The sequence below is a fragment of the Cervus canadensis genome, chromosome 3 (assembly GCF_019320065.1).
Source record: "Cervus canadensis isolate Bull #8, Minnesota chromosome 3, ASM1932006v1, whole genome shotgun sequence".
Lineage (NCBI taxonomy): Eukaryota > Metazoa > Chordata > Mammalia > Artiodactyla > Cervidae > Cervus > Cervus canadensis.
In genome coordinates, this window is record NC_057388.1 from 48,674,351 (window position 1) to 48,699,998 (window position 25,648).

Here is a 25,648-nt window from a genome sequence, read left to right on the forward strand (position 1 = left end):
AAGAAAGAAGGCATGAGAGTGTAGTGGTCAGCTGCAATTTTAGACAAGTCGGGGAAGCTTTATTTTGAAGATGACATTAGGGCAGAAAGCTGAAGTTAATAACCAAGTGAGATATGTGGATATTTTGGAGAAGAGTAGTCTAGGTGGAGAGACTAGGAAGTGCAAAGGTCCTGAGGTGGAAGAGTGGGCAGCAACTTTGAAGAATAGTGAGATTCATTCATAATTAATTTTCAATGTATTTCCTTCTAAGGTTAAAACTCCCTTTGGGCTGAGGCTCATTCTGGCTCTACGTCTCCTGTGCAGTGCTTTTTGTGGTGCATAGTAGGCATTGAAAGATGTGTACCTGGGGGATGGCAGAGCAAGGCTGCCTGCAGGGCAGGTAGGAATCACTGTTCCCGGAAACCCTTCTATGTATCACTATATCCCCACTAGGACAGAGGATTTTGAGAAACCAGAGAACCGAGTGGGCCTCTGTCTATTTGAATGGTGTCAATGTTTCACATGGGTTTCTTTGGCTAAAAATTCTAAAAAGGTTGAAAATAGCACATTTTGGAAGGCTGGCTGGCTTACAGCTAGTTCACGAGTTAGTAAGCTTGGCAATATACTTACATGAGTCTCATTTCTAATGAAATTTCGAAGATCCCCGTGTTTCATGTATGGTAGGACCACCAGTGGAGACCCCTCACTTCGGAGGCAGATTCCCAAAAGCGAGAGAACATTGGGATGACTAAAATCTTTCATGATGATCCCCTCAGTCAGAAATTGGGAAACTTCTCCTATGTCAGTGATTCCTAAGAAAGCCAGCAGTGGAGACATTAACTTCATTACAGAGACAATGATTACTTCATCAGGTTCAGGGAGAGACAGTAGAGACTATAAAACCATTGGACTACATCTTGCCCTGATGCCTCATCCTCAGAGTGTTTTTTTTTACAATACAATTGAGTGAATGATGTCACCTGTGCTGCACTTTTGAGTCACCACCTGCCCTTGTTTTTGAAAGAGTCTAGCAATCAGTTTGTCTCATGCAGAACCATAGTTTGTCTCACACAGAAAAAGGAGAGGGAAGCAGGCCCGTCCATTTCTGTAGTGACTGTCTAGGGCAGGGGTTGGCAAACTTTTCTGTAAAGGACAAGACAGTAAATATTTTTGGCTTTGTAAGCCACATGGTCTCTGTTGCAAATACACAACACTTGCCATCGCAGTGCAAAAGCAGCCACTAGTGACTGACTGATAACAGTGGCTGAGTCTTGATAAACTGTTTACAAAAACAGGCAGCAGGCCATAGGTTTCCAGTCCCTGGACTAGGAGGATTTGAAGACCAAACGTTGCCTATGCTATCTAAGTAGACTCTTTTGTTATAATAGTTTCCAAATAGAGATCCCAAGGGCCTGATATTAGCCAGCACTAAGGAAGAGTTAACAACCTTTAATTTATTAATCTGATTAGTATCAGTGTCAGTGATGATACTCTTACAAATGCAGTGCATTCCAAGACCTGGACATCCATCTGGACCAAATAGAGATCAACATACACAAGGGACAGAGAAAGATTTCTTGGCATTAGGATTTCTTACTACAACTGGCAGTAGTGCTCTTTACTGAGGCAAATTTATTGACAATTATACTTAATCCATCACAGTTTGTAGTTAGATTTCATATAAATTGTAGCTTTAATTATCTTGTGGTTAGACTTCCAACAAAATGAACCATACAGAACACTGTTCAGCATGCAGATTTATGTTCAAAAAGGCTGAAATATTTCTGTTGATAACATATCTTGTAGGAAAAACTTTCACACATGCACTGAAAACATTAATTCCAATATAAATTTGTAATGTATCTTGTTAACATTTTTTTAGGCTGCCTCAAACTATGAGCAGAAACTTAGAAATGGGGCAAAGTACATTGACTTGACATGTGAGACCTGTCAGTAAAGGTGAAGCCAGGCCAACTCTATTATGAGTACGGTGGGTTGTACAAGACAGTAATTCATGCCATAATTATGGCTCTGGGTCATTAATAAAGTCTTAGTTTATGTTTGGAAGCATTCCATATTTCTTCTCTTTTTAAACAGGAAAAAAAAAATCAAACAAAGTTTAATAACACATATACATGGGAAAGACCCAGGAAAACTGAGTAACTCTAGCATTCCCTGCTTCTTAAAAAGAGTATGCATTCCATTTTAAGCAGATTTTTCTCAATAGTAAATAATACTAAAAATATATACATTCTAGCATTAAAAGGGGGTAAGTATCACTTGCTAAGGAAGTTCATTTAATTAATGGATTATCTCATTCATCAAAAATGTGGATAAGTGAGGTATTACCACATTTATAATTTTTCGATTTTCTGCTGTTTTCTCTTGTTTGACTTATTTCATTTTTTATCTTTTTGATGGAAGTTGTGGTTAGAGAAATAATTATAGTAATGCCTCTGGGTACAATGAGTCATTACTACCGTATGTGCCAAAATGCTTCCAATAGTTTCCATAAATGTCACTTGCAAAACAAATATTGTAAGCCAAACATATTTAAATGATACTTAGGTTCATCCAAGAATCTCATTTCTCTTTCATTCTTCCTTATGAGAGCTCTGAGGGATAATTTCTGAGGAAATATTTCAATAAGAATTTCGATCAAACAACATTTCAGGATTAGATCCATCGTTCCAGCTAGTCACTAATATTTCCACAAGGTAAGTGTAAATCAACATTTGATTATGAACTGTTTATTAGTCTGCAACCACAGAAGTATACTCCACTGTTAAATAAAATACAACTTACTATTCAAGGATTTCACAGCACAGTGAATTTTCTTATCATCGTTGTCCAACAAAGTTCCATGATATACACACCCAAAATGTCCTATGTGATAGAGGGAACTTGGTTAGTGCTGCATTAGTTTTATTTGTTTAATATTATTTATTAAGCTCCTCATGATCTTCATTTCTTTTTTGCTTCCTACATGGCAAAAAAGTGCATTGTTTCTTATGCTTTTGATTAACAGTGTGTGTTTGTAAAATATATAGATGTAATATATTTTACCCAAAGATAAAAAAGCAATATGATTATTTAATTCATGGTAAAATATTTAGATGATGTAATTATTATTAGAGGTTAAGATAATAAAGTATTCAATAACATTGGAATCAGTGAAAACAGGAGTAACATCTGCGTCATATAAGGAACATTATTATTAAGGATCAAAAATTATCTTTTAAATATAAAAACAAAGTTTTACCCACATGAAGAACTACAATAAAATAAGTTCTCTATATTTCAATAAACTGAAATGAAATAAAAATGTCACCATTAGAAGTAAGATGAGCATTATAGAATAAGGATTTCCCCCATTAGTCACTGGTTAATATGTAATCCAGGCTGGCAGAAACTGAAAGACAATGGCTTGAATGAAGCAAATTCACTCTGAGTCATTTCATCCAGTTCTCTCTGGTTTTAGCCACATCACTTTCCCAATGGTAGCCTTTCTTCCAGTGGCAGTAATTTTCCCCAGAGGTGCCAAATGTCTAATAGCTGTGTAAGTCATTAATTCATCCAGCTGGCTAAGACTCCCTGAGTGCCTAGCATGTGAGTGTTGGGCATTAGTCTACCCTCTTGTAATGCAAAGATGAATAAATAAAACCTACACTCTTGAGGGCTCACATTCTCTTGGAGAAAGCATATGAATAAACAGTAGTATTCACAGAATCATTCATATTACTACTTTATAAGAGAGATAACTGCCATTTTAGCACCTTTCATGATAAAAATACAAAAGACTAATTTTTAGGATATGTAGAATTAGAACATGATTAGTTTAGTCACACATTCTAAAACTGGTAGTTACTGGGATTTATAGACTGGTAAAAGAACTATGTATTACTCTGATGTGAAAGATGTCTGTTAACAGTGAGGCTGCTATTTGTGAAGGGGAGCATGCTAAGGACTAGAATCTGGAGTATCTGATAGAGGAATGTGTTGATGCTATCACAGGAAAATGGGAAGGCCTAGTGAACACATAAGGCAAACTGTCCCTTCAGTCTCCTCTGCATCATGCTGGCTGATGTCTGTGCTATCTCTTGCAGCATATACTGAGTAAAAGGATCAGAGGCCATTCGGTATTAAAGGTAAAAGCTTTTTAGAAAAAAAAAAAGGGAACAGTGGAGTTCATTTCCTGGCTTCTTGTTGGTTTCTTTTCCTGCTCAATATTTCCTCCAGTACTGTATATGCTAGCTGTTATTGCTGCTCTGGCTGGCTTAATACAAATATTCATTCCTCTTTGTATAAAGAAATTGGAGTGCATTGTAGAGATGACGTATGCTGCTTCAGATCAAGGGAAGGCTATAAATTCCCTGTCTTCTGATGCTGTCCAGCAGTGTACGAACTGCTATAAACCAGGACTTCATAGAGTAAGTCAATATTCTCAGGGTAAAGAAAGACTGGAAGGAGATATGAGTAAAAATATTAGAATTTAATAGAATGATTTTTAGACAGAAATAAAAGGCACTTTCAAGAAATTATAGTTGTCATTATGAAAAAGGTGAGGAAAGAATGTGATTCATTAGTAAGATGTCTGGGAGATTATCAAGTTGTCTCCATGCACAGGGGCAAATCCCCATGGATGTGATTTGCAGGGTTGTATTTCTGCAGAACAGAAATCAAGTGCACTTGTTATCACTGCTCTGTCAGTTGCTTTCACCATTGTCTAATTCCTAATCTGCAAAGGCAGAAGATAAAATGCTTACTGGAAAATTGTGTTTAACAAAAAGCTGAGTGGAAATACTTACCTCTTCCTATGACTTCATTGAAATGTACAATCAGACTGCTCGGCCCAATTACTACGTGCTGAACTGCCTGGACCAGCTCTGGATTTAGAGCACTGAGGTCGATGTGGACGGTATTTTGCAGTAATGGACTGGATATATCAGAGTCCCCACTAGTTAAGATGGGGGATAGATCTGTCAGAGGATACTGCACTTGTCTGCATGACCCATTCTGAGATGAGTTAGGAAACTGGTCTGAAAGATTAAGCAAAATTATTAGAAACAGTAGCAAAACCTCAATTAGTGGGGACTGCAACAGGAGGAGCAAACTGAATTAATAACAAAATCAAAATTTAAATTTAAATGTAAAGAAATAATTATTGTATCACTAAATGAGGCTAGGAAAAACCTTTACAAAGGAATTGATCTAATAAAATAGTAAATTGGGAAAAGATATGGGTATGTGTGTATGTGTTTGTAAAAAACACTTATTGATTTCCTTACATTAAGGAGTAACTTTGAAAGTTTGTTTTTTTCCTTTTCATTTCCTTAGACATTTCTCTTTTATATAGCAAACATCAAGCTTGAGGTTTGTTTTTTAACATACTATACTCGTAAGAATGAAAAGTGGCAAAAGTAGTCAAGCAACTGCCTTGTCCCACAAAAATTCAACTGAACTATAAGAAAAGGAAAAAAGAAGGCTTTTGAGAGACTACTGTTTATTAATGGAATTTATTGGTATTGCTCAAAATGTATGAGGATTCCTGGTCAAAGAAAAATATGTATAATGAAATATTATATACCTTTATCTCTCTCTCCCTCCCTCTCTCTCTCTCCCCTCTCTCTCTCTATATATACACACACACACACATACATACAAACAACTAGAAATATGTAATGGTTAAACTTTTAGAAACGAAAACTTTCCCAGAGCTTTCCATCCGGTGGTGGCGGCAGCAGACCTAGTATCACTGTTTAGAGGGAGCAGCTAAGGACCAGGTTAGGGTGCCATCCTCTTTGCTTAGCTGAGGGCACTTGGAAAGGGATCAGATCAGCATTCCTTGTAAGTTGATCTTTATAACGAGTCTTAGGCAAGGTTCCCTTTCACTAGGTAGGAAACTGCGGGGCTGAGAGCACATTTCTTAATGTCACATAGAGAAGGCACCAGTTGCTTTGCCCTTTCCAATGGGAATCCACACACGTCAAGGAGAGGGTGTTATATTGGAAGCAACTGACTTGAAGATAAACTAGGTTGGGTATTGAAATGTATTAGTATATAACACACAGCGAAGGGAGGCCTATGTGGCGGGAGGGTCCTCATTAGCACCAAAAAAAAAATATTGTTTGCTTGCAAATGATCAGGAAAATCAGAACTTAAGAGAGCAGCATAAAAAGAAAGTTGATGGTACTTCTGATTATTTCTAAACCCACTTAAACATGTTTAGTGTTTGCCACATTGGACAGTTTGGTTACTACATCAATTTGGTCAGAGCAGTAAATTCAGCAGTGGTTCCAAAAGAGCTTTGGGATCACCTGTAGTTATGAAAATTGTAAGTTATAGTAATCATTAGCTAGAAATGAGACAGATGCATTCTACATCCTTCTTTAAAGGATGTAGAACATTAGGGGAGTGCTTGAGATGTTGGATGGGTGAGGGATGGAAGGAGCCTAGCTGGGTGTCTGTTGCTTTAATTCCAGAGTCAGGGTTTCCAAACCTTTCCTAGGGGGGAAATGCAGATGAGCCAGATGATGGAAACTATAAACTCAGTTCCTCTGCCTTCACTTCTCAAACTTTTTCACCTTAAGATTAGGGTTCTAAATTCTCAGAGGTGCAGAGATGGAGGGAAATCCTTGATGAGGCACAAGAAAAAGTTCTCTGGCACAGAAATTGCACTGACCTTTCTGTTAAGTTCAAACATGTGCACAAACCATCAGTGTGATTCTGGTTTGACACACAGTGTATTCTAAGTCTGCAGAAAAGACTCATAAGGAGGCTGTCCCCACCACACACACACACAGAGAAGCTCTCTAAGTGCCTCTTCATTAGGTATTGGCTGTGCGTTTCCTCATTCTTCTCTGGGTAACCTTCTTTTGCCTATTTTACTTTTCCATGTCTCCAAGGAGTAGGTTCACTGTAGCAAAGAGGATGAAACTCAAGTTCCTTAGCAATGATGACAGAGGACTGGTGAGCAATGAGGCTGAAGGAAGATTAAGTATGCTTCTTCCAAAAAGACACTAGTGAATTTTAAAGATCTCAAACTAGAGCCATTAAATGTGAATAAAAAATAATAAATAGGTCTAAATCTCAAAACTATAAACTGGATTTGATTTTCCCATGTTGTTAAGGGCTTGGATTCTTAAAGGTGAATGGAGTCATATGGGAAAAGACAACGTTAATGGTGTCTGTAGAACTAACATAAAACTTGAAAAAGTAAGAGGCAATAAGTGTTGAAAAAATTAAAATGTTAAGTGCCTCATTGCTCTTGTACTTGTTTTGATGAGCAACTTCTAAGTTCTGCAGTATCCTCAACGATCTGTGACTCATTTTTTTCGTCCAGTGGTAAATATTCAACCAGGAAAATGCTTGTACTTGACTCATGTCCTGTAACTTCGAAAGATAATGGAGCAGATACAATACAGACATTCTGCTTTTACCAGGAGAGTTTAAACAAAACAATGTGAAATACTGTGGTTAATCTGACAATTATTAGGCCTAACGTTAACTCTCCTTTTTAAACAGCGTAACTGAAGGTTCCTGGTGGCTCAGATGGTGAAGAATTCCCCTGCAATGCAGGAGACCTGGGTCTGATTCCTGGGAAGATCCCTGGAGAAGGAAATGGCAACCCACTCCAATATCCTTGCCTGAGAAATGCCATGGACAGAGAAGTCTGGCAGGCTATAGTTCATAGGGTCACAAAGGGTCGGACATGATTGAGCGAGTAAGCACACACTGGTTAGACTCAAAATATGTTCAAGTCCTGGGATGCTGTGGATAAAAGACTGGGTGCTAACAGTTCATTGAGACTCCTTCAAAGGAGTGCTAAAGGTATAATTTAAATGTCTGAGGATCAGCAGGTAGAAAAAAAATATAGCAGTACCAACTTCTGTTTCAATAATATGTCCTGTATCTTAACTCTTCCTGGGTTGTTAAAGAGAGCTTCACAGTTTCTTAGCATTGCATTCAGATGATAAACAGCTTACCTTTGCTCAAATGGTTTTTAACATGAACTTTTTTGTGAGAATAGAGCTTAAAGACTCTAAAAAATCTCATATATGAGCTCATTTAAAAATAAGAGTTATGTAACTTTATGTCAAATTAAATACTTCTTTGGCCAAAGAAGAGGTGACTACTTCTTCTATATTTTTATAAAAATATAAAGGCAAAACCAAAAATAAACAACACTGCCACAACCCACTGAGGTGTATGTATAGGTATTTTTCAGAAAAATAAACTGAAGTATACCTTCTGGAAAAGTAGCTCGGTAGTCTACAGATTCATTGGAAACCATTTCTGTAGTTGGGCTTACACTTCGGGCACTGACAAGCCTATCCAAATGTGGAGTGTGTACTCTTGCATCATAGCGAACTAATTCACTGCCCAGATCTTAAAAGAGAGAGAAAGACCTCGTTAAAGACTTGGCTATCATGGGTCCCAGTAGACTTTGACCCGGTGACCAGAACTCATGGCTTTTATGGATTGCATAAGACCACACACATGAATCTATGACAATTATAAACTGTAATGATTGTACTGTTATGGCAACTCCTTTAAAACAGACAATAAAAAAAATTATGCACCTTTAATTTGCTTCCTTTTTTTCAGCCACAGGAAAAGCCCGAGTAACAGTAAGAGTATTATTGATATTGAGACAACACCAACAATCAATCCTGTGAAATTCTGATCTGGTTGAACTATCACTTTTCCAAGAACAGTTGAAGAAATTGCTTGCTTCCACTACAAATGACAAATAAAAGTCAGAAATTAACCACGATATGTACAAAATACACTACACAGTTGAATCATGATCTCTCTAGGCTCAAAATAATACCTGATTATTACTGTTCTAGAAGTGGAATAATTGCCTCCAGAGTATTAAGACATTCTTCAATTCTTGTTCAGTGTTCAAATAATTAGGGGCTACTAATCACTGAAATACTTATATGATGCCTAGCTGTTTGTGCTTATAACTAGGTACTAGGAATAAAAAGATAAAAATCAGTCTCTGACCATGAGGAACTAAAGTGTGAAAGGGACACAAACACAAAAGTAAATGATTAAAAAAAAATAAAATAAATGGTTATAGTTCACGATGATATGTACTGTAGAAGTACGAACATATTGTAAGAAGCAGAGACAACAGAACATTAATTCTGTCCTAGAGGATAGGGTAGAGGGCACAGGACTCTCCCCATAAGAAGTGAATAATTATGTTATTATTATGGGATAATAAAATCTCAGAATATTTTTATTTGCTTTGTTTTGATACATAGAAGAAGTTTTTGATGCTCCTTCCAGCTCTAACATGGTATCATTTTTAGGATTTAGTTCAAATGGTCCATTTGAACTCCAAACTCTGATCTCATGATTGAGCTTTTTATTTTTAAATTTTTCATATGTTCCCATTTCATAACTTTTTGAAAACTTCAGGAACCCTTTAAAAATCACATATATTTGGATAAACAAAATGTGGTATATCTACACAGTGGAATACTACTCAGCCTTTTAAAGGAATGAAGATAGTTGTTTATATGAAAAAGGTTACTATAAAATAGTTTCTTCAGTTCATCCAGTGCATACACATTCTTTTATTTATGGGACTATGCATTTGAGATCACTGTGGCTGGCAGTACTGTGTTGGCTCTGGCCTCCTAGGGTGGTGAGAGGTGGGAAAAGACACCACTGAATGTGTCCTTATCCCTCCTGAGGATTACAGCAAATTTCAGCAAGAGTGTGGCATGATGGAGAAGAATGTAGCCAGCAAGGAATTTTGAGACCTACCCTCTGAAGCTTGGGAAGGAGACAGTGCAACAAAAACATTACTATTTCTAAAATAACAACTAAGAATCAAGGTGAACTGATGAGCTAAAGCCTACACACAAATGAGCTTTAATGATTTATTTTAAGCCTGCAAGTGACATAATTACACTGGCATCTTTATTAACATCATGAGAGGAAAGCAGGAATCCCACCTCTATATTTAGTTCGCTGTTCAATTTCAGCAGGTCATTGGGGACCGTACATAAAACAGCTTCAGAATGTGAGTGTATATTTTCACAGCTCTTATTTCCAACTTTTAACACTTCCCCTTTAACTGCTTCAGGGTCAATATCATTTCCCTGGAAGGAAAAAAAAAGGAGGTTGTTAACACTTCACAATTTTGAAGGAATGCAAACAATTATGAAGGAATATAAATACACTGCAAACACAGGCCATGTTGTTTATCAAGGCACATGATTATCTGACACTCATTTTCATGGGGATTTGGATGGTTGAAACACAAAGTGACCATTTCAGGGTACTAATTAGTCAGGAATCAGGATCTAGCTTTTCCATCAAATTGGATTTTAGAGAAAAGGAGAGATTCTTGACTCACACCCTTATGTCAAATGATGTCTTTTTCGTAATCAACTTAATAATGTTTTCGGGGAGTACTGATAGTTGGCAAAAGGGAAATAATTTAGAGATTTACTTTGAGCTGCCTAATGCAGAGACACTTAGCTCGGGCTTCACTTTTAGAATCACACTGAGAGCTTTATATAAAATACTGATGCCCAGGTCCCATCTCCAGAGATTTTGATGTATGGATCTAAAAGCCAATGCATTTCTTTGGTGTTTGAGTTGGGCAGTTTCTTTTCATCCTTCTTGCACAGTTGAATCCTATACAAAAACGAATCCATTTTTAAAGACATTCCTGTAAGATGCCCTAAGACCCTCATTATGATGACAGCATGATTATATTATTTTGAACAATTATATAGTTACATAAGGACTTTAAAAACATTATTCAATTTGACATATTTAGTTAAATGAAGTCACCATTAGGCATTTAAAATACCACTGTTTTGTTTAAGAAACCAATAATTACCCTCGGGAAAGAAATGAAAACAGAGGTACCATTTCTCATATGAAGACTTAATGAGTATGGTTAGAGTATTTATTAAAAAGCCATTAGTCTGAGGAGAAAGATATCAAAACATAATTGTATTTTTCTGAGGGACAAAGAGCAGCTAGTAACAATGATAGTACTGCTACCTTGTTTTCCACTTTATTTTACATGATCTTTAATACTTGACAAACTAGTCTTACATTGCCTCATATAGGTCTCAATAGAGTGCTAGGTAAGATATCCTAGGAAAAGAAGTTAGAAGAAAATTCTTCTTTCTCACATGAATTTGGAGTTTAAAAAAATGGATATAGACAAACTCTACCCTTATGATACTTCTAGAGGCAGTACGTGTACTCCATTGAACCAGGTCAGCCACACAGGGCAAGCCAATGCAGAAGCACATAAATCTAACAGGTCACCTTGAGGCTTCAAACGACAACTTGTTGGTTAGGACTGAGGAGGGGTAAGGCCCTGGGCCACATATTGGAGGGAATTCAGGAAATGACAAAAGAAAGAGATTAAAGAGCTGGAAGGCTTGATTTATGAGGGAATGACTAAAACGTGTCTTGCCAGCTTAGATAATGATGAAGGCTGGGGGAAGGGATGAACATACTGCATCTACATTTCCAGTACTCCTTCCTTTAGGCTCAGGGTTGCCTAGGATGTTGCATAAAAGCATCTCCAAAACAAAAACAGATGGCAAAGCTGAACAATGAAACTCTTTTTTATTTGTGCCTACTAAGAAATGCACAAAGATTAGTGACTTATGTTAGAAATTAATATCAGCTTTGTATGTATAGTGATTATTTTAAAAGTCTACAATCCAAGATAAAAATGTGATACTGGAAGTCCACTACTATACAACAGACAGGACTGAATCAGGAGAAAAAAAAGAAGGTATAGTCTAGTTTTTGTCATTTAAACATAGGTTTATCAAGCTGTGGAAAAAAATGTATATGTTTAGAAATTTTATTTACTTTTTATTATTTAGTATTAACTATTATTAAATAGTATAATATAAATAGTAGAACAAAATTGAACTAGCGGACCTTTCAGTCATTATATATAAGGTTTTTTCGTTTTTATTTATTTATTTGGCTGTGCACAGACTTAGTTCTGGCATGCGACATCTTTAGTTGTGGCATTCAAACTCTTAAGTGGTAGCACGTGGGATCTAGTTCCCTGATCAGGGATTGAACCTAGGCCTTCTGCATTGGGAATGCAAAGTCTTAGCCACTGGACCACCAGGGAAGTCCAGTAGGTTTTTAAATAAAGCAATATAAAAGGAGATTTCTGGTCTTCAATCCCTTTATATACATAGAGCAATCTAGAGTTGTAATTATCTCATTTTATCCTGTAAAGACACTTCCCTGAGGTAGGGATTATTGTCATTACTGCTTTACACATTGAGAACTAAGGTTCAAGAAGAGACTTGGTCTTGAAGCAAATCAATTCTATTTGATACAAAATTAGGCTTCCCTGGTGGCCCTGTGGTAAAGAATCCGCCTGTACTGCAGGGGCTACAGGAGATGCGGGTTTGATCCCTGGGTCAGGAAGATCCCCTGGAGAAGGAAATGGCAACCCATTCCAGTATTCTTGCCTGGAGAATTCCGTGGACAGAGGAGCCTGCTAGGCTACAGTCCACAGGGTTGTAAAGAGTCAGACCCAACTGAAGTGACTTGGCATGCATGCACTGCTTACCATCTACTACTGTATGACAAAACACTAGTTACTGAGAATATAATGATGAGTAAGAGTTGCTTTTTCTCACTGCAATGTTAAAATGAATACATTTCTGAAGTGAAAAAACTATTACTCCCAATATGTCATATTAGTATGTCTCTTGCCCTTTCCTCTGCAACTCTGGCCAGGTATGACATGTTTATACCTAGGACTCAGGCCTGGGAACCCGTATCTGAGCTGGTTACAGAACAAAGCAGATAGGAGTAAAAGCAGGATTTGAAAAATAGTATCATTACACAAGGGACCTTACAAGTTTTCATGAGTCCAGGTGGCCACAATGTGGAGTCTGGGCAAGTCAGCTAAGGCCATGCAGGGGGATGGCAATAGGACTCAGCCATGGTTCAGGGGGGTGGGCAGGAGGAAAATCAGTGAGGGGGTGGTACAGGGACATTTATACTTTACTGAGAGAATATGAGCCTCCTCAGGTGGGGAACTAGGGCAAAGAACCTTGATGGAAAGCTTCAAAACTAAGTGTGCAGGACATTAACAGGCATTTGGGAAGAAAAGTTCCCAGGACATTTGAGAAAAACTGGGGGAACCAAAATTAAACTGGCTTCTTCACTGGCTACATAGGTCAGTAGAATACCCCAGGTGCTGTCTATGAGCCCTGGAAAATGGCTCCCCCTACCCCAGAATGCATATTAAAGTGTATAGCACAAAGAAAAACAGTTGACCCCTGAATAACATAGGGGTTAGGGGTGCTGACCCCTGTGTATTTGAAAATCCACATGTAATTTCACAGTCAGCCCTCTGTATCTGAGGTTCTGAAACCATGCATTCAATCAATGCTGGATTACATAGGACTGTAGTATGTATTTATTGAAAAAAAAAAAAAAACCTGCCTGTAAGTTGGACCTGTGCAGTTCAACCTATATTGTTCAAGGGTTAAGTGTCAACTTACGAGTTCCATCAATAAGAATAGGTCTTGACACTGGGCCAAATGACTTCTAAGAAAAGAGCCCTTCATTTCTACCCTGTTATAGACAGAACTGACCTCACAGTGGTTGTGAATGGGTTTGGGCCTGTAATTCCAGGTACATCAGCCAGAAGTGGGAGGAAGACAAATTCTGGTGGCTCTGGGCAGGAAGTAGACTGAGTTAGCATAGAATGACTCTCCCTTCTAATGCCAAGACACTGACACAGACCTCCATCTGAGCGTGCTCTGAGCTTTGTTATTAGGCTCCTTCCTAGTATCATAGCCCAAGTTCCTGTTCCTTGACTTAGCTGTTCTTCCTGCTCTTTTTCATGTTTTAACCAACTTATCCAAACTGAATTTCTGAAGCATCTCTGTTACCATGTATATCAATATGCTTGAGAATATGATAAAGCCCCAGGGCAGTGTCAGGCAGTTCTAGTTCCAGCATTAAATACTGTGCTTCTCTAGTTTCCACAAAATATGAATAAAAAGTCATATAATAGGATAATTAGGAAATATAGGGTTTCTTTTCATCAGAATTGACTTTCAGGTATTTGTAAAGAGTTTAGAGCTATTTTACTTAAAGAATTGCATGCACATCTACATATCACATGATAGAAAATTTCCCTATTATGAAAGGTATTTTGGTATATATTAAATGAAAGTTAATATGCAAAGCTTTGTAATGTAGTAGAAAAAAGACCAAATATGGAATCAAGAAATTTGATTGTGAGCCCAAGTTATACTGTTTGCTCCCTACATGACCCAATGACCCAAGACAAATTATCTAATCTTTCTAAACCTCTGTTTACTTATCTATAAAGGGGGACACGACTGAAGCGACTTAGCAGCAGCAGCAGCAAAGGGGGATAATCATCACTGACCTCCCAACCTCATATGTCCACATGAATCTCAAATGAAACAATATTTGTCAAAGTACTGTATTAACTAAAATTTCACAAAAACCTGAGCTGTTGCTGACATGAACACTGTGCCTTCATGTGTACTCCCAAAGAGATGTCTACTTCTGATGACCACTGTCCACACTGGTGCCTAAGCCTTAGATACAAACTACTGCCCACATTTGGGGTTTCTGACTCGTGCTGAGGAAGACAGATCCCTAGTCTCTATTATGTTCTCTTGATCCAAACTTGGCTGACCCTCTTGGCCGTAGTGTAATCACTGGGCCAACTACTGACTAAGGCAATTCTCACAACTAGGGCTGGAAACTATCACAATCTCTTTTTAGCCAAACAATTCTATATGCATGGCTGCTTAAGCAGCACAAAACTCTTCCTGGCAAAAAGAAGCAAATCTCACTCTAAACACAATTCTCTCCATAGTACTTTCACTGATGGAACACAAATATATTTCACATTCATGTTTTGAATGGTAATTGAACATGCACAATATGAAATAAAATAGCACCCTTTCTTTTGCTAAAAACAGTTCACTGCTTGTCCAGAAGAGGCCTTTTCTCTTCTCTTGCTTTATGTTCCTTATTTCAGAGAGGCAGAGGTTTTAATATGGTCAACTTTAGAAACTGATAAAGGGTTAAACTGCTGTGACACAAAGATTCTCGTATAGCTTAGATTTCCTCTTACACATACATAAAATGGAATATGGGAGATGACTGAATCATGATACTCTCAAAATAGTCCCCCTAAACTGTTCCTATTTTTCTCAGATTGCCACTCTGTGACATGACAGGTGCTAGACCTTTGTTAGAGAAAAGAGTCATTCTGTACATAGACAAGAAAAGAAAGTCTCTTGTGTCTATTCCCAGAGACCTCTTGGCCAGGTTGGGAACAGCATTAAAGGCTGAGGATGATGTCAAATCATATTTTTCTTGGTCCAGCAATTTTGTAGGACATTGAATAATGGGTATGTAATTTATAGAAAAAGGAGTTTTCTCCTCCTTGTAAGACTATTAGAAAGGGTAGATAAAGAACCATTATTCTCTAATCCTTCCATGACAGATACAGGAACAGAAAAATAGAATTTATCTGGGTGTAGAAGTATTTGCAAATAAACCTTTGTTTTCATCAAGAAAATCAAATGGAATCTTTGAAATGGCAAACACAGTAATTGTTGAAAGCAAAAGGTCATACTAGATTAATTTTATTGAAAAAAAAAGTGATAAAAGCTCTTTCTCCCTTTCTAAAACTAATTAAAGAAGCAGATGAAAGAACTTTGCTATGGTAAACATGCTGTTCACTGAAGCAGGCTTCCATTTAATTTCATGCTGGGCTTGCTTAATTATTGTGCAAAACACAATTGGGAGGTTAGTAAACTTGTATGAGTGTGAATGTGTACATGGGTTTGGCTGTAGACAAAGTCTTGTTGAAAAAGCAGAATAATTTTAGTAAAAACATACTCTTACCTACATGGAGATGATCTATGGGAATTTATATTACATCTAAACAAGGACTACGCTATTACTTTGTGTTTGTTCATATTTGCATTCAGGCTATCTCCTGGAGGAAAATACTGCATGTCTAAAAACATCATGTTGAAATATAAATATTTTGCTGTTTCTAGAGACTGGGACTATAGATAATTAAAGTTTTGATCATTCTGCCCCTTTTATTACTATTTGAGGTAAAAAGGACTGAAGCAACATAAAAGAGTTGTATTCTAGTCTTCGTTCTGCCTCAGTCTGATCACTTGTCAAACCATGTAACCTCTCTGGGGTTTTGGTATTCTTTGTTTGCAACAGGCTGGTTTAGAAAAGGTGATTTGTTATTATCCAATTAAATTATATTTAGAGGCTAATATATTCCTGAGCTAGAGGAAATTCAGCTCCATTTGTAAATCAGCTTGGAGATGACCACACCCAGATACAAAAGTCCAAGTATTAGAAGGAAGTACAGAACTACAACTGATGTCTTTACTTTTAGACTCCTACCTTTTATCTTGTAATGAGCACATTTAGGTGTCCAGGGAAATATGTAAGTAACATCGGCAGAAGAATAAATCACAGGCAACTTACTTAAGGGATTTGTGTCCTACATTTACTACTCTTTATTATATACATTAAGAAAGAATTTTTAAATGCTTCATTAAAAAGCAGTCCATGATTATGCATACCTTTTAGTCCTATGTCAAAAGATGTGCTTTTCAGAACTTAGATATTTGCTAATGTAATATAAGATAATGACCAAGCACAACAATTTTATTCACATAGCTATGAAGTCAATTAAGTGCAAATTGATGATTTAAGAGAGCATCTTAAGCATTTCTTACCTTTATTTCCAGTACATTTTCATTGCCTATTGAGATCATCACTGGCTTTTCAAAAGGCTTAAACACAGGATTATGTACATAAATGAGATCAAAGTATTTGGAATGGATCCCATCTAACATGAAAAAGGCTTTGGTTTTCAGGGGGAGTTGTAGGTTCAGCTGTTGTAGTGAAGGAGTTGTACAGCAGATTATCTCTGAATTAGAGCGATGTTGACATGCCTACAGTAAGACACCAATTATTCACTGTAAACAGAACACAGCTTGACAGCATCAATAGCAACTTTCACATTTCACTGTTTCAGACAATCAATTGAAAATATACACTATATGAAAAAAAACTCCATTTAACTCACTAATGTTGAAGAACACATTTCTGGAAACTTGACGGATTTAAGATTATCTAAACAACCCAGCCTTAAAGGAGCTACAAAGCTTCACTTGCTGGGAAGATGTATGCTATTCTAATCTGAAGCTGTCTCTTTCCTCTGTCACTTTATCTTCCTTAAGAAGATAGCACAGTCACCAGGAGGGTGGCTGCTTATGAAACAGCTATTGCAGAGTGGGAAGCTGAACTTTGTGCAATTAAAGTCCTGTTCGCATCTTAGCTTTACACCAAGCTTTAAGAATTAAGGCAAAGCCCTTACTTGGAAACTCAGTTGCCTCATTTAGAAATTAACATTAAAATGTTATTCACAGTGTGGAATACTACAAGGTAAAGTGCTTTGTCAACTGCCAAGCACCATATGGTTCACACTATAATTAATTATGTAGTAAGATCATCTTATTAGTGTGTTTTAAGCTATCAATTACTGAGTGCCAGGTTCTGTGCAAAATACTTTACAAGGCTGGTGTCATTTAATTCTCACAATAATCCTATGAGGTAGGTGCTAGAGCTTTTTGAGGCTGATATCATCAGACCAGGTCACAAAGCTCTGAGTAGCAAAGTAAAGAACATAAATCCTAGACCACTGGCTCTAAAATTCACATGACTCCCATGCTGTGTGGCTTCTTGTTCACTCTGTATCCTACACTGGTCAAACTTTTCCTATCCTATTTTACAAACGTTCTGCTATTATTATTTCATGTCCTTTCATCTTTCATTAAAAATTTTCCCCTTTGTAATTCTGATTTAAGAAGTTTGGAAAATGTGGTTTCCTCTTGATTGTGCTTAGACGAAACCAGCAACACAAAGTGGTGCATTTAAGGTTAAATGGTTGCATTTTTCCCCCCAAGGAAAAGACAAACAAGCAACAACATCCCTTAGATTTCCTTTTCTTTGACAAGTAGAGTTGGAGATAAAACAATTACTTATGTCCACAATAGAAAAATACTCAGGATATACAGAAAAAGCACAAACAAAATTGGATATTTGATATTTTCTTTTAAAAATAATTTTAAAATTGTCCTATATTGAAAAATGTGTCCTATATGCAGATAAAGAAAAATGATATAGACATAATATGAATAAAATATTATTTAGTTTTGTATCCAATCCATATTATAATGCTAAAAGCTATCCTATGATCTTGAAAAAAGGAAATGAACAACTTTACTGCTATTACAGTAATTTTCTATGTAACAAGAAATTTGAAAATCAACAAACTTCTGGCTTCTGGGGCATAATGTATGTTAGCAAATTAATACGCATTTTGTTAAGAAGGTGATCAATATTTTTATTTTAAAAGATCTGAATTTGTTAGACTGGAAATTTACTCTGGCTGGATCAGTAAATCTAAATCAGACCTGACCAAGAGTTTTTATCTGTTAAATAATGAATGACTTCAATTCATCATGGTCAGCTTCAAATTCTACAAGAAGCAGGGAATATAGAAAGAACACGGGTCTCTTTATGAGATTTTTTTGCAAACAATAGTCAAATAGACCCACTGAATTTTTCATTCCTGTCCAAATTGAATCCATTGTTCTATTGTACTAATATCTTTGTGGCTAAAATGACAAAGTTTACATTTCCAGATATGCAAACATATAAGATTCTAATCTTCTACTGTTGTTTCAATCTTCTTTGTCACACCTAGGAGGTTTTTAAAAACTACATGATTACAAATGAATGAATGATGTCAGGTGTCATCATAATGCTGGTGAGGCAGAGAGAAGAAATCTTAGTCATGGTTTTAATAACGTAAGCTCAGTGTAAATTAGATAAACTAATAATTTATCAGACTTCGACTTTAAAAAGTCGCATGCCAACACCAAAGGGGGTTACTGTTATTTTTATTGGTTAATAAAAAATTGCTATGCTTGGTTGTGGAGAACTGATGTCCTTTAAATTAATAGTGGTGGTATTCTAACTTTGTTTGTGGCCATGTGCAGGGATTGGTTTCAAAGCTCTCTACTTCATATGGGGACTCCCTAGAGTATAATCTCTCAGGAATATTATAACAATCTAATAATACTCTTTAGAGGTGATGCAATGTGGCTGATTGAGAAGGTCAAGAAAAATCTCATTTGAATTGACCTTATTATTTGGTGATTTGGCTTGACATTTTTAGCCCCAAATTGGTTTTTGTAATTAAAGCACACTGTGGCCTTAGCCTTCAAGAAATATTGGATGGGAACCTAAAAGGAAGTGCTGTAATTCAATCTATTACCTCCCCAATCAAGACCCGGCCTGAGAGGGGGCACTTAGAAACTTTCATTCTATGTTACACGTACAAGTTTGACTAGATTATGGGTATTTTATATCAAAGAAAGACAACAAAATATATAATCTTCATAAATAACTCCAAACTTCCTATAGTCTGAAGTAAAACTGCCACTTCAAATGTGACCCCAAACTGTCAGAACACAAAATAGGTCAATTTAAGGAGGAATTCAGTTAAATTCTGATAGACCTTGCAAATAAAAGAAAAAAGGTGAAGAAGTGTTACACATCATACCCACTCTAGGACCTAAGTATTTTAATGCTCTTTTTCATTATTTGATAACATGCTAACAAAAGAACAAGAGGCATGGTTAAGAAGGGATATGACAGAAAACACCGTACCATGTAGGAAGACATGGATGCTTTGGCAAGATTAAAGGCTTTACCCAGGGGTTTTATTAGACCAAAAAGGTTGATGTTCTATGGGGCATTATAAAAACGGGGATAGGAAAATGTTATGGTTTGAATGTTTGCATCCTCCTCAAATTCATATTTGGAACCCTAATCCCTCACATGACGGTATTTGGAAATGGGGCCTTTGGGAGCTAAGCAGGTCACGAGCGTGAAGTTCTCATGATGGAGTTAGTGCCCTCATAAGAAGAGACACAAGAGAGCTTGCTTCCTCTTTCTTTCCCCTCCATGTGAGGATACAATGAGACCATAATCAGCTGCAAACCAGGAAGCGGGCCCTCCCCAGAAAGCAAGCTCTGCTGGCACCCTGGTCTTGGACTTCCCAACCTTCAGAACTGTGAGAAAAAATAAATGTTTGCTGCGTAAGCCACTCAGTCTATGGTATTTTTGTTATAGAACCCTGAACAGACTAAGACAGAGATGATGTAGTTTGCATTTGTACTGTCTTTAAAAAACACTGCCTCAAGTTGATAATCATTATTTGTGTCTAAACATTATGTGTGAGTGTGTTTTATGTTAGCCTGAGACTAGATATTTTTAGTCACTGAGTTAAAAAAATCCTATTTGACTACCTGCAAGGAAGATAACCAGCGGACATTAAAGGCAAAACTGAAATGTCTCTGGTACCCTGAAAGCTGGCAACAGGCAGAGATGCAGAGCTCTAAGCACAACTATCACGTGGAGGACTTACCACTGTAAAGTTCCTTCCGGCTTCATGCACATTTATTACCATCCTTAGGATACTAACTGAATTCAGGTTTTTCCCAACACCTGTTATTGTACTCCCACCACTGGCAAAATAAAATAGAAAAACAGCAATAAGAGGTTCTTTCTCTATCAAGTATTTTAAGAGAGAAATGAAATTAAATCACATGTAGTAACTATAAGTTACAGACACAACTGAAGTCAAATGAAAGTTCAGTGGTAAATTTTCTTTGGAAATAACTTATTTAACCTGGAAGTATTTTAAAAATTCATTATTTCATGAACTGAAGGAATGAATTTCTCTTTTTATTCATCAAATACACAAAAGAAATATGTTTTCCTGTCTGAAAAAAATACAAAGAAAAACGAATTTAACTACTGTCGCTAGACTGATAGAAATAACAGAAATAAGGCAGACTGAAATGGGTCCAATGAGATACTGATTTAGAGGGAGTCTGGTATTGGCTCAGACAGTAAAGAATCTGCCTGCAATGGGGAGACCTGGATTCAATTCCTGGGTCAGGAATATCCCATAGAGAAGGGAATGGCAACCCAATCCAGTATTCTTGCCTGGAAAATTCCATGGACAGAGGAACCCTGGCAAGCTATATAGTCCACGGGATCACAAAGAGTTGGACAGGACTGAGTGATTAACACACTGGTATAGGGAAAAGCTGTGTGTAAAGTAGGTAAGGAAAAATACACTAAAATGGACAGAAAAAGGTGACTCCACTTTTAGGCACTAAGGTTAGTAAAGAATTAAAATGTACATGATATAAGTGCTTACTTAAATACTATGATATACAGTTAAATTGTTTTAACGAAATCTATTTAAACTAGGATAAAATGGCATGAACTAGCGTTGATAAAGTCAAATTGTACTCAGAACCTGAATGTAGTTTTCACTCCTGAATTGGAAAGGTATCCTTCAAAAGAAATGCAATAGTATCAAATCCAGAGATACAACTATCTTCCTTTTGACTATCTGGCAGCCGATCATCCTCAAGTTCATTATTTTCTTATATCCATCAGAAACTTTTACTTACCTAACAAAAGACTTGGTGGGATGTATTTCATAGACAATGGGGTCTTCCCGGTAAATGAAGCTGTTCACCTCTCGATTGGCTAAGTCAATTTTCAATTTAATAGAAAACTCACTTGGAGTGCTTTGGGCTGGGGTATAACATTCGAGAATACTATGTGAAACACTGAACAAAAAATTAAGAAAATGGATCTTCGTTATTAAAGACACACACATATTAGAATTATATCCATAAATCAAAAAGGACATCAGTCAATAGCTCCTAAATGGGAATTTCTAGGGAAAAAAAAGCTCTTTTTAATGTACAGTGTTTGCATTTGACTAGATCCCAGACTTACCTTTGTTGTAGGCAAGCCATCCAACTTAAAAATATTTGGGATTTTAAGCAATTTTTAAAGTTTTGGTACTTGATTTGAGCTTTCCCAACTCCTAAGAAGCAGAAATGTGACTTCCTAACCTAGTCTCCCTCATGGCTCTCACCACCCCAAAGTGATCTGATCTAATTGTAAATCTTGATGGAAATGTTTACTGTCAATTACCAGAATCTCACAGCTTATAGCATAGGTGGGATACTAAGTATAACAATAAAGAAGGTGGATGGGAAGACAAACTTAAAAGTGGAATTTATAAACCATAAGGGAAGGGTAGAAAAAACAGCAAAAAGGAGTAGAGGGATTCAGGAAGGAAGAAGTTTTTTAAGGTAAGGTCAGTAAATAATAAACATCTTGACTTTTTGCCACAAAAGAACAATATTTTCTTGATTTGTTAGGTACAAATATTAAACCGACTTGACTGATGAAACAAAAGATACACTACAACACCTTTTTAAAGTACATGTTTTTCCACCAATTGAAATGTGTCTTGAATTTCCACTGTTTAGGTGCTTTCCAGTTAATGTAAGTAAAGTGCCACCAGTTTTTGGACCATAATTTGGAGAAATACTTGTTATTATAGGATCCTGAATGAGAGATAAAAACAAAATAAAATAACCTGTTAATTTTATAACTCTAAGTAGATTAAGTAATAATTAAATATCCTAGTTCATGAGAAAATGAATGCCTAGACTTACCACATAGGAAAATGTACTATACTGTACTGACCCGCGACTGTTTGAAATAACTATGGACATATTGAAATGTTCATTCATTGCAGGACCAACTGTGCATTTCAACCTGAAAAAGTAAAGTTTTATATGTTGTAAGTCCAAAGGCATTTTCTGGCTTGGGTGTTTTATATTAAGGGTTCTTATCTCCAAATAGTGAGCTGACTACTGTAAATAGCAAGCAGAGTTTCCAGGTAAGCATCAAGACTGAAAATTGTATAGCTCTATTTCTGTACTATTATGCTAAACTTTATATTGACTGTCTTGTATTATTCATACAGACAAAACAGGAAATGTTAAACATCACTGATGTAGAACTCACCCATCGAAAAGTTCATAATAATCTCAGTCTAATCCTATACAACTGTAGGCATAATGTTTGGCATACTTAAAGAAATGGTATTTTGATAGCGTATGAAACAACGGGCTGATTACAACTAAGCAGAAATCTCTTCTTCAAAGTATGTCAAAAGATGCATTTTTGTGGTTATACATGTTTATTTAATAACAATAATGATAAAATAACAATAGGCTTTCCACAAAATTATTTTTAAATTAATAATCTTATTATAATCCTATAAAGTATAATTTGCTTTATTAAGAAACTTTTAAAAATGAGGAATAATTGTGCCTCACTTTTATAGGCTCTAATTTATAAGCAATGAGCAAGAACTTACAAGGGGGATTTCTTGAATGAATTTTTTTGCCATTAAGCTAAACAAGTATGACATTAATTGATGTTTTGGCCTCAGTAAAATAAGATGAGTAGATTTAGATCTTTGCATAACCCTGGAAGGAATTCTACTAGGTATAAAATAACCACTTGAAAGAATAGGTCAAACTATAAAACTTTAAATGTTTGGTTATTGTTACTACATAATTAAAAATTTCTGGGTTCTCTGTTCATTATGGGATTCAGATCTTATAGAAGTTACAAGTAGGATACAGTAGAACAGGCGCAGGTCTTGGATCAAGAGAGCTGAGTTTGAAGGCCTGTTCAGCTCTTATTCTCTGGATTACCTCTACTAATCTATCTTTCTGAACTTCAGTTTCCATCTTTGTAAAATAGGGATAACATTGCTATTTCCTGAGATTTGGGAATGACTACATGAGATACACTCCTTTCTGACAAACCATTCTAGTATTCTTGCTTGGAGAATTCCATGGACAGACCATGGGGTTGAAAGGAGTCGAATAGGACTGAGTGACTAACACTTTAACTTTTCATTACAGTGTCAAGATCAGCTAAATATAAACTCATCAAAAACAATGAGTCTCAGAAGTGTGATACAGCTGCGTCACTACATTTCTGAGATTCAGAAAGTGAATTTAGAAAAGAGGGTCCATATTGAGCTCTTTTCTGATTTTTTATAGAAAAAACTATTGGAAACAGTCTCTTTATGGAAGACTTTATTTTATTTTTTTTTATGGAAGACTTTAGATGGACCAACCCCAACCAGTGCTAATCTTTCAAATCTACCCAGACAATTTCTCAAGCGTTGTTATAAAAATGGTTGAAAAATTCCCAGATGCCAGATTTTTCTTTTCTTCATCTGAGTAAGGTCACTTTCTTCCTCCTTAATCCTGGTGAGTAAATAGCTTTTAAAACAAAATAAATCCACAAGGGGAGTGGTGGACCAAGATATTTTTTAACTCAAGAGAAGGACTTTTGGGGCAAGTTTTACAAGCATTCATTCAAAACTAAAACCTGCTTCCCAACCACACCCTGGCCAAGTGTTTTTAGGTCCTTACATGTTTGCTGTGCTCTCACTTAAGGTCAAGGTGCAGCTCTCATTTCCAATGAGAACTCTGGTTTTCTTCAAGTCAAATTTATTATTCCTCTTGAATCCAAAGTCCCAGCCACAAACAGTCAGTGTGGTCCCTCCTTCAAGGGGGGCACTAGTTGGAAAAACCTAAAAGGACAATATAGAACTTAAAAAAAACGAGCACATTATTATCTTTCATATGTGTGGGAAAAAAAGACAAAATATGTATCCTCAAAGAATCTGAAATCCTTCTCTTCTCCTGTTATCTAAAGAAATTGAATTTTCACCGTAGGAAAAAGGGATACAAATCTCAGAGAATCTGGAACAAACATTAAAACTATCTGTCAGGTTGATGAAACAAGCTGTTTTCAGAAGATTCAGAGATGGGAGAGAGGGCAAATTCAGCCTAGGTGGGGATGAAAGGGCTTTTTGGGATGAAGAAGACACACTTTAGGCCCAAATTTTACATTTTATATAAGCCATACTTTTATATGCTTATATAATCTGGGCCTCCAGATTGAACTCTGATCAAAACTCCTTCATGGGTCCTAGAAGCCGAGCACTGGTACATGCCTTGTTCTGAGTACCAGCTGGGTGTGTGCTACACGCATGTTGTTGCTATGGTATTCCCCACCCAGAGGAGAAAGTCACACAGTAAAAATACTTCTTTCTGTACCCAGTGTTTTCACGGTTGCATTTAACAGCTATCAGAATATCAGTCACGTATATGGTATTTAATACATATATGCCGTTCATCCATTCACTGCTGCTGCTGCTGCTTAACCGCCTTGGTTGTGTCCGACTGTGTGCGACCCTATGGACTACAGCTTGCATAGCTCCTCTGTCCATGGGATTCTCCAGGCAAGAGTACTGGAGTGGGCTGCCATGCCCTCCTCCAGGGGGTCTTCCCAACCCAGGGATCGAACCTGGGTATCCTGCACTGCAGGCCAGATTCTTTACCACTGAGCCACCAGGGACGCCCCTATTCATTCACTATTTATTTATAAATCATCTGCTATGTGCTAGGCATCAATAAATGAATAAGTGAACTTATTTTACTTAATTATTTATTCTTAATTCACATTTATTACTAACTGCCATTTTTTTCCTTTAAATATAGTCACTATTTGATAGATACCAGCTGGTTAGTTAACAAGCTAAAAATGATGTAACATTTAATACAGT

At 36.6% G+C, this 25,648-nt stretch overlaps 1 protein-coding gene across 2 annotated transcripts in view; it reads right to left on the bottom strand.

The window, feature by feature from the left end:
- The window catches only part of MET (MET proto-oncogene, receptor tyrosine kinase), a 112,084-nt gene that overhangs the window by 14,529 nt on the left and 71,907 nt on the right, over positions 1-25,648 (bottom strand). Inside the window, exons 6-17 of one of the 2 annotated variants that reach the window (XM_043463128.1) lie at positions 24,450-24,610; positions 22,665-22,767; positions 22,417-22,553; positions 21,600-21,761; positions 20,540-20,639; positions 16,776-16,994; positions 9,954-10,100; positions 8,562-8,718; positions 8,227-8,367; positions 4,788-5,018; positions 2,785-2,865; positions 610-791 (exon numbers count right to left, since the gene is read on the bottom strand). In XM_043463128.1, the coding sequence (XP_043319063.1) occupies positions 610-791; positions 2,785-2,865; positions 4,788-5,018; positions 8,227-8,367; positions 8,562-8,718; positions 9,954-10,100; positions 16,776-16,994; positions 20,540-20,639; positions 21,600-21,761; positions 22,417-22,553; positions 22,665-22,767; positions 24,450-24,610 (1,821 nt within the window). The remainder of the gene's footprint in view (positions 1-609; positions 792-2,784; positions 2,866-4,787; positions 5,019-8,226; positions 8,368-8,561; positions 8,719-9,953; positions 10,101-16,775; positions 16,995-20,539; positions 20,640-21,599; positions 21,762-22,416; positions 22,554-22,664; positions 22,768-24,449; positions 24,611-25,648) is intronic. The other variant, XM_043463129.1, reaches the window with a different exon arrangement.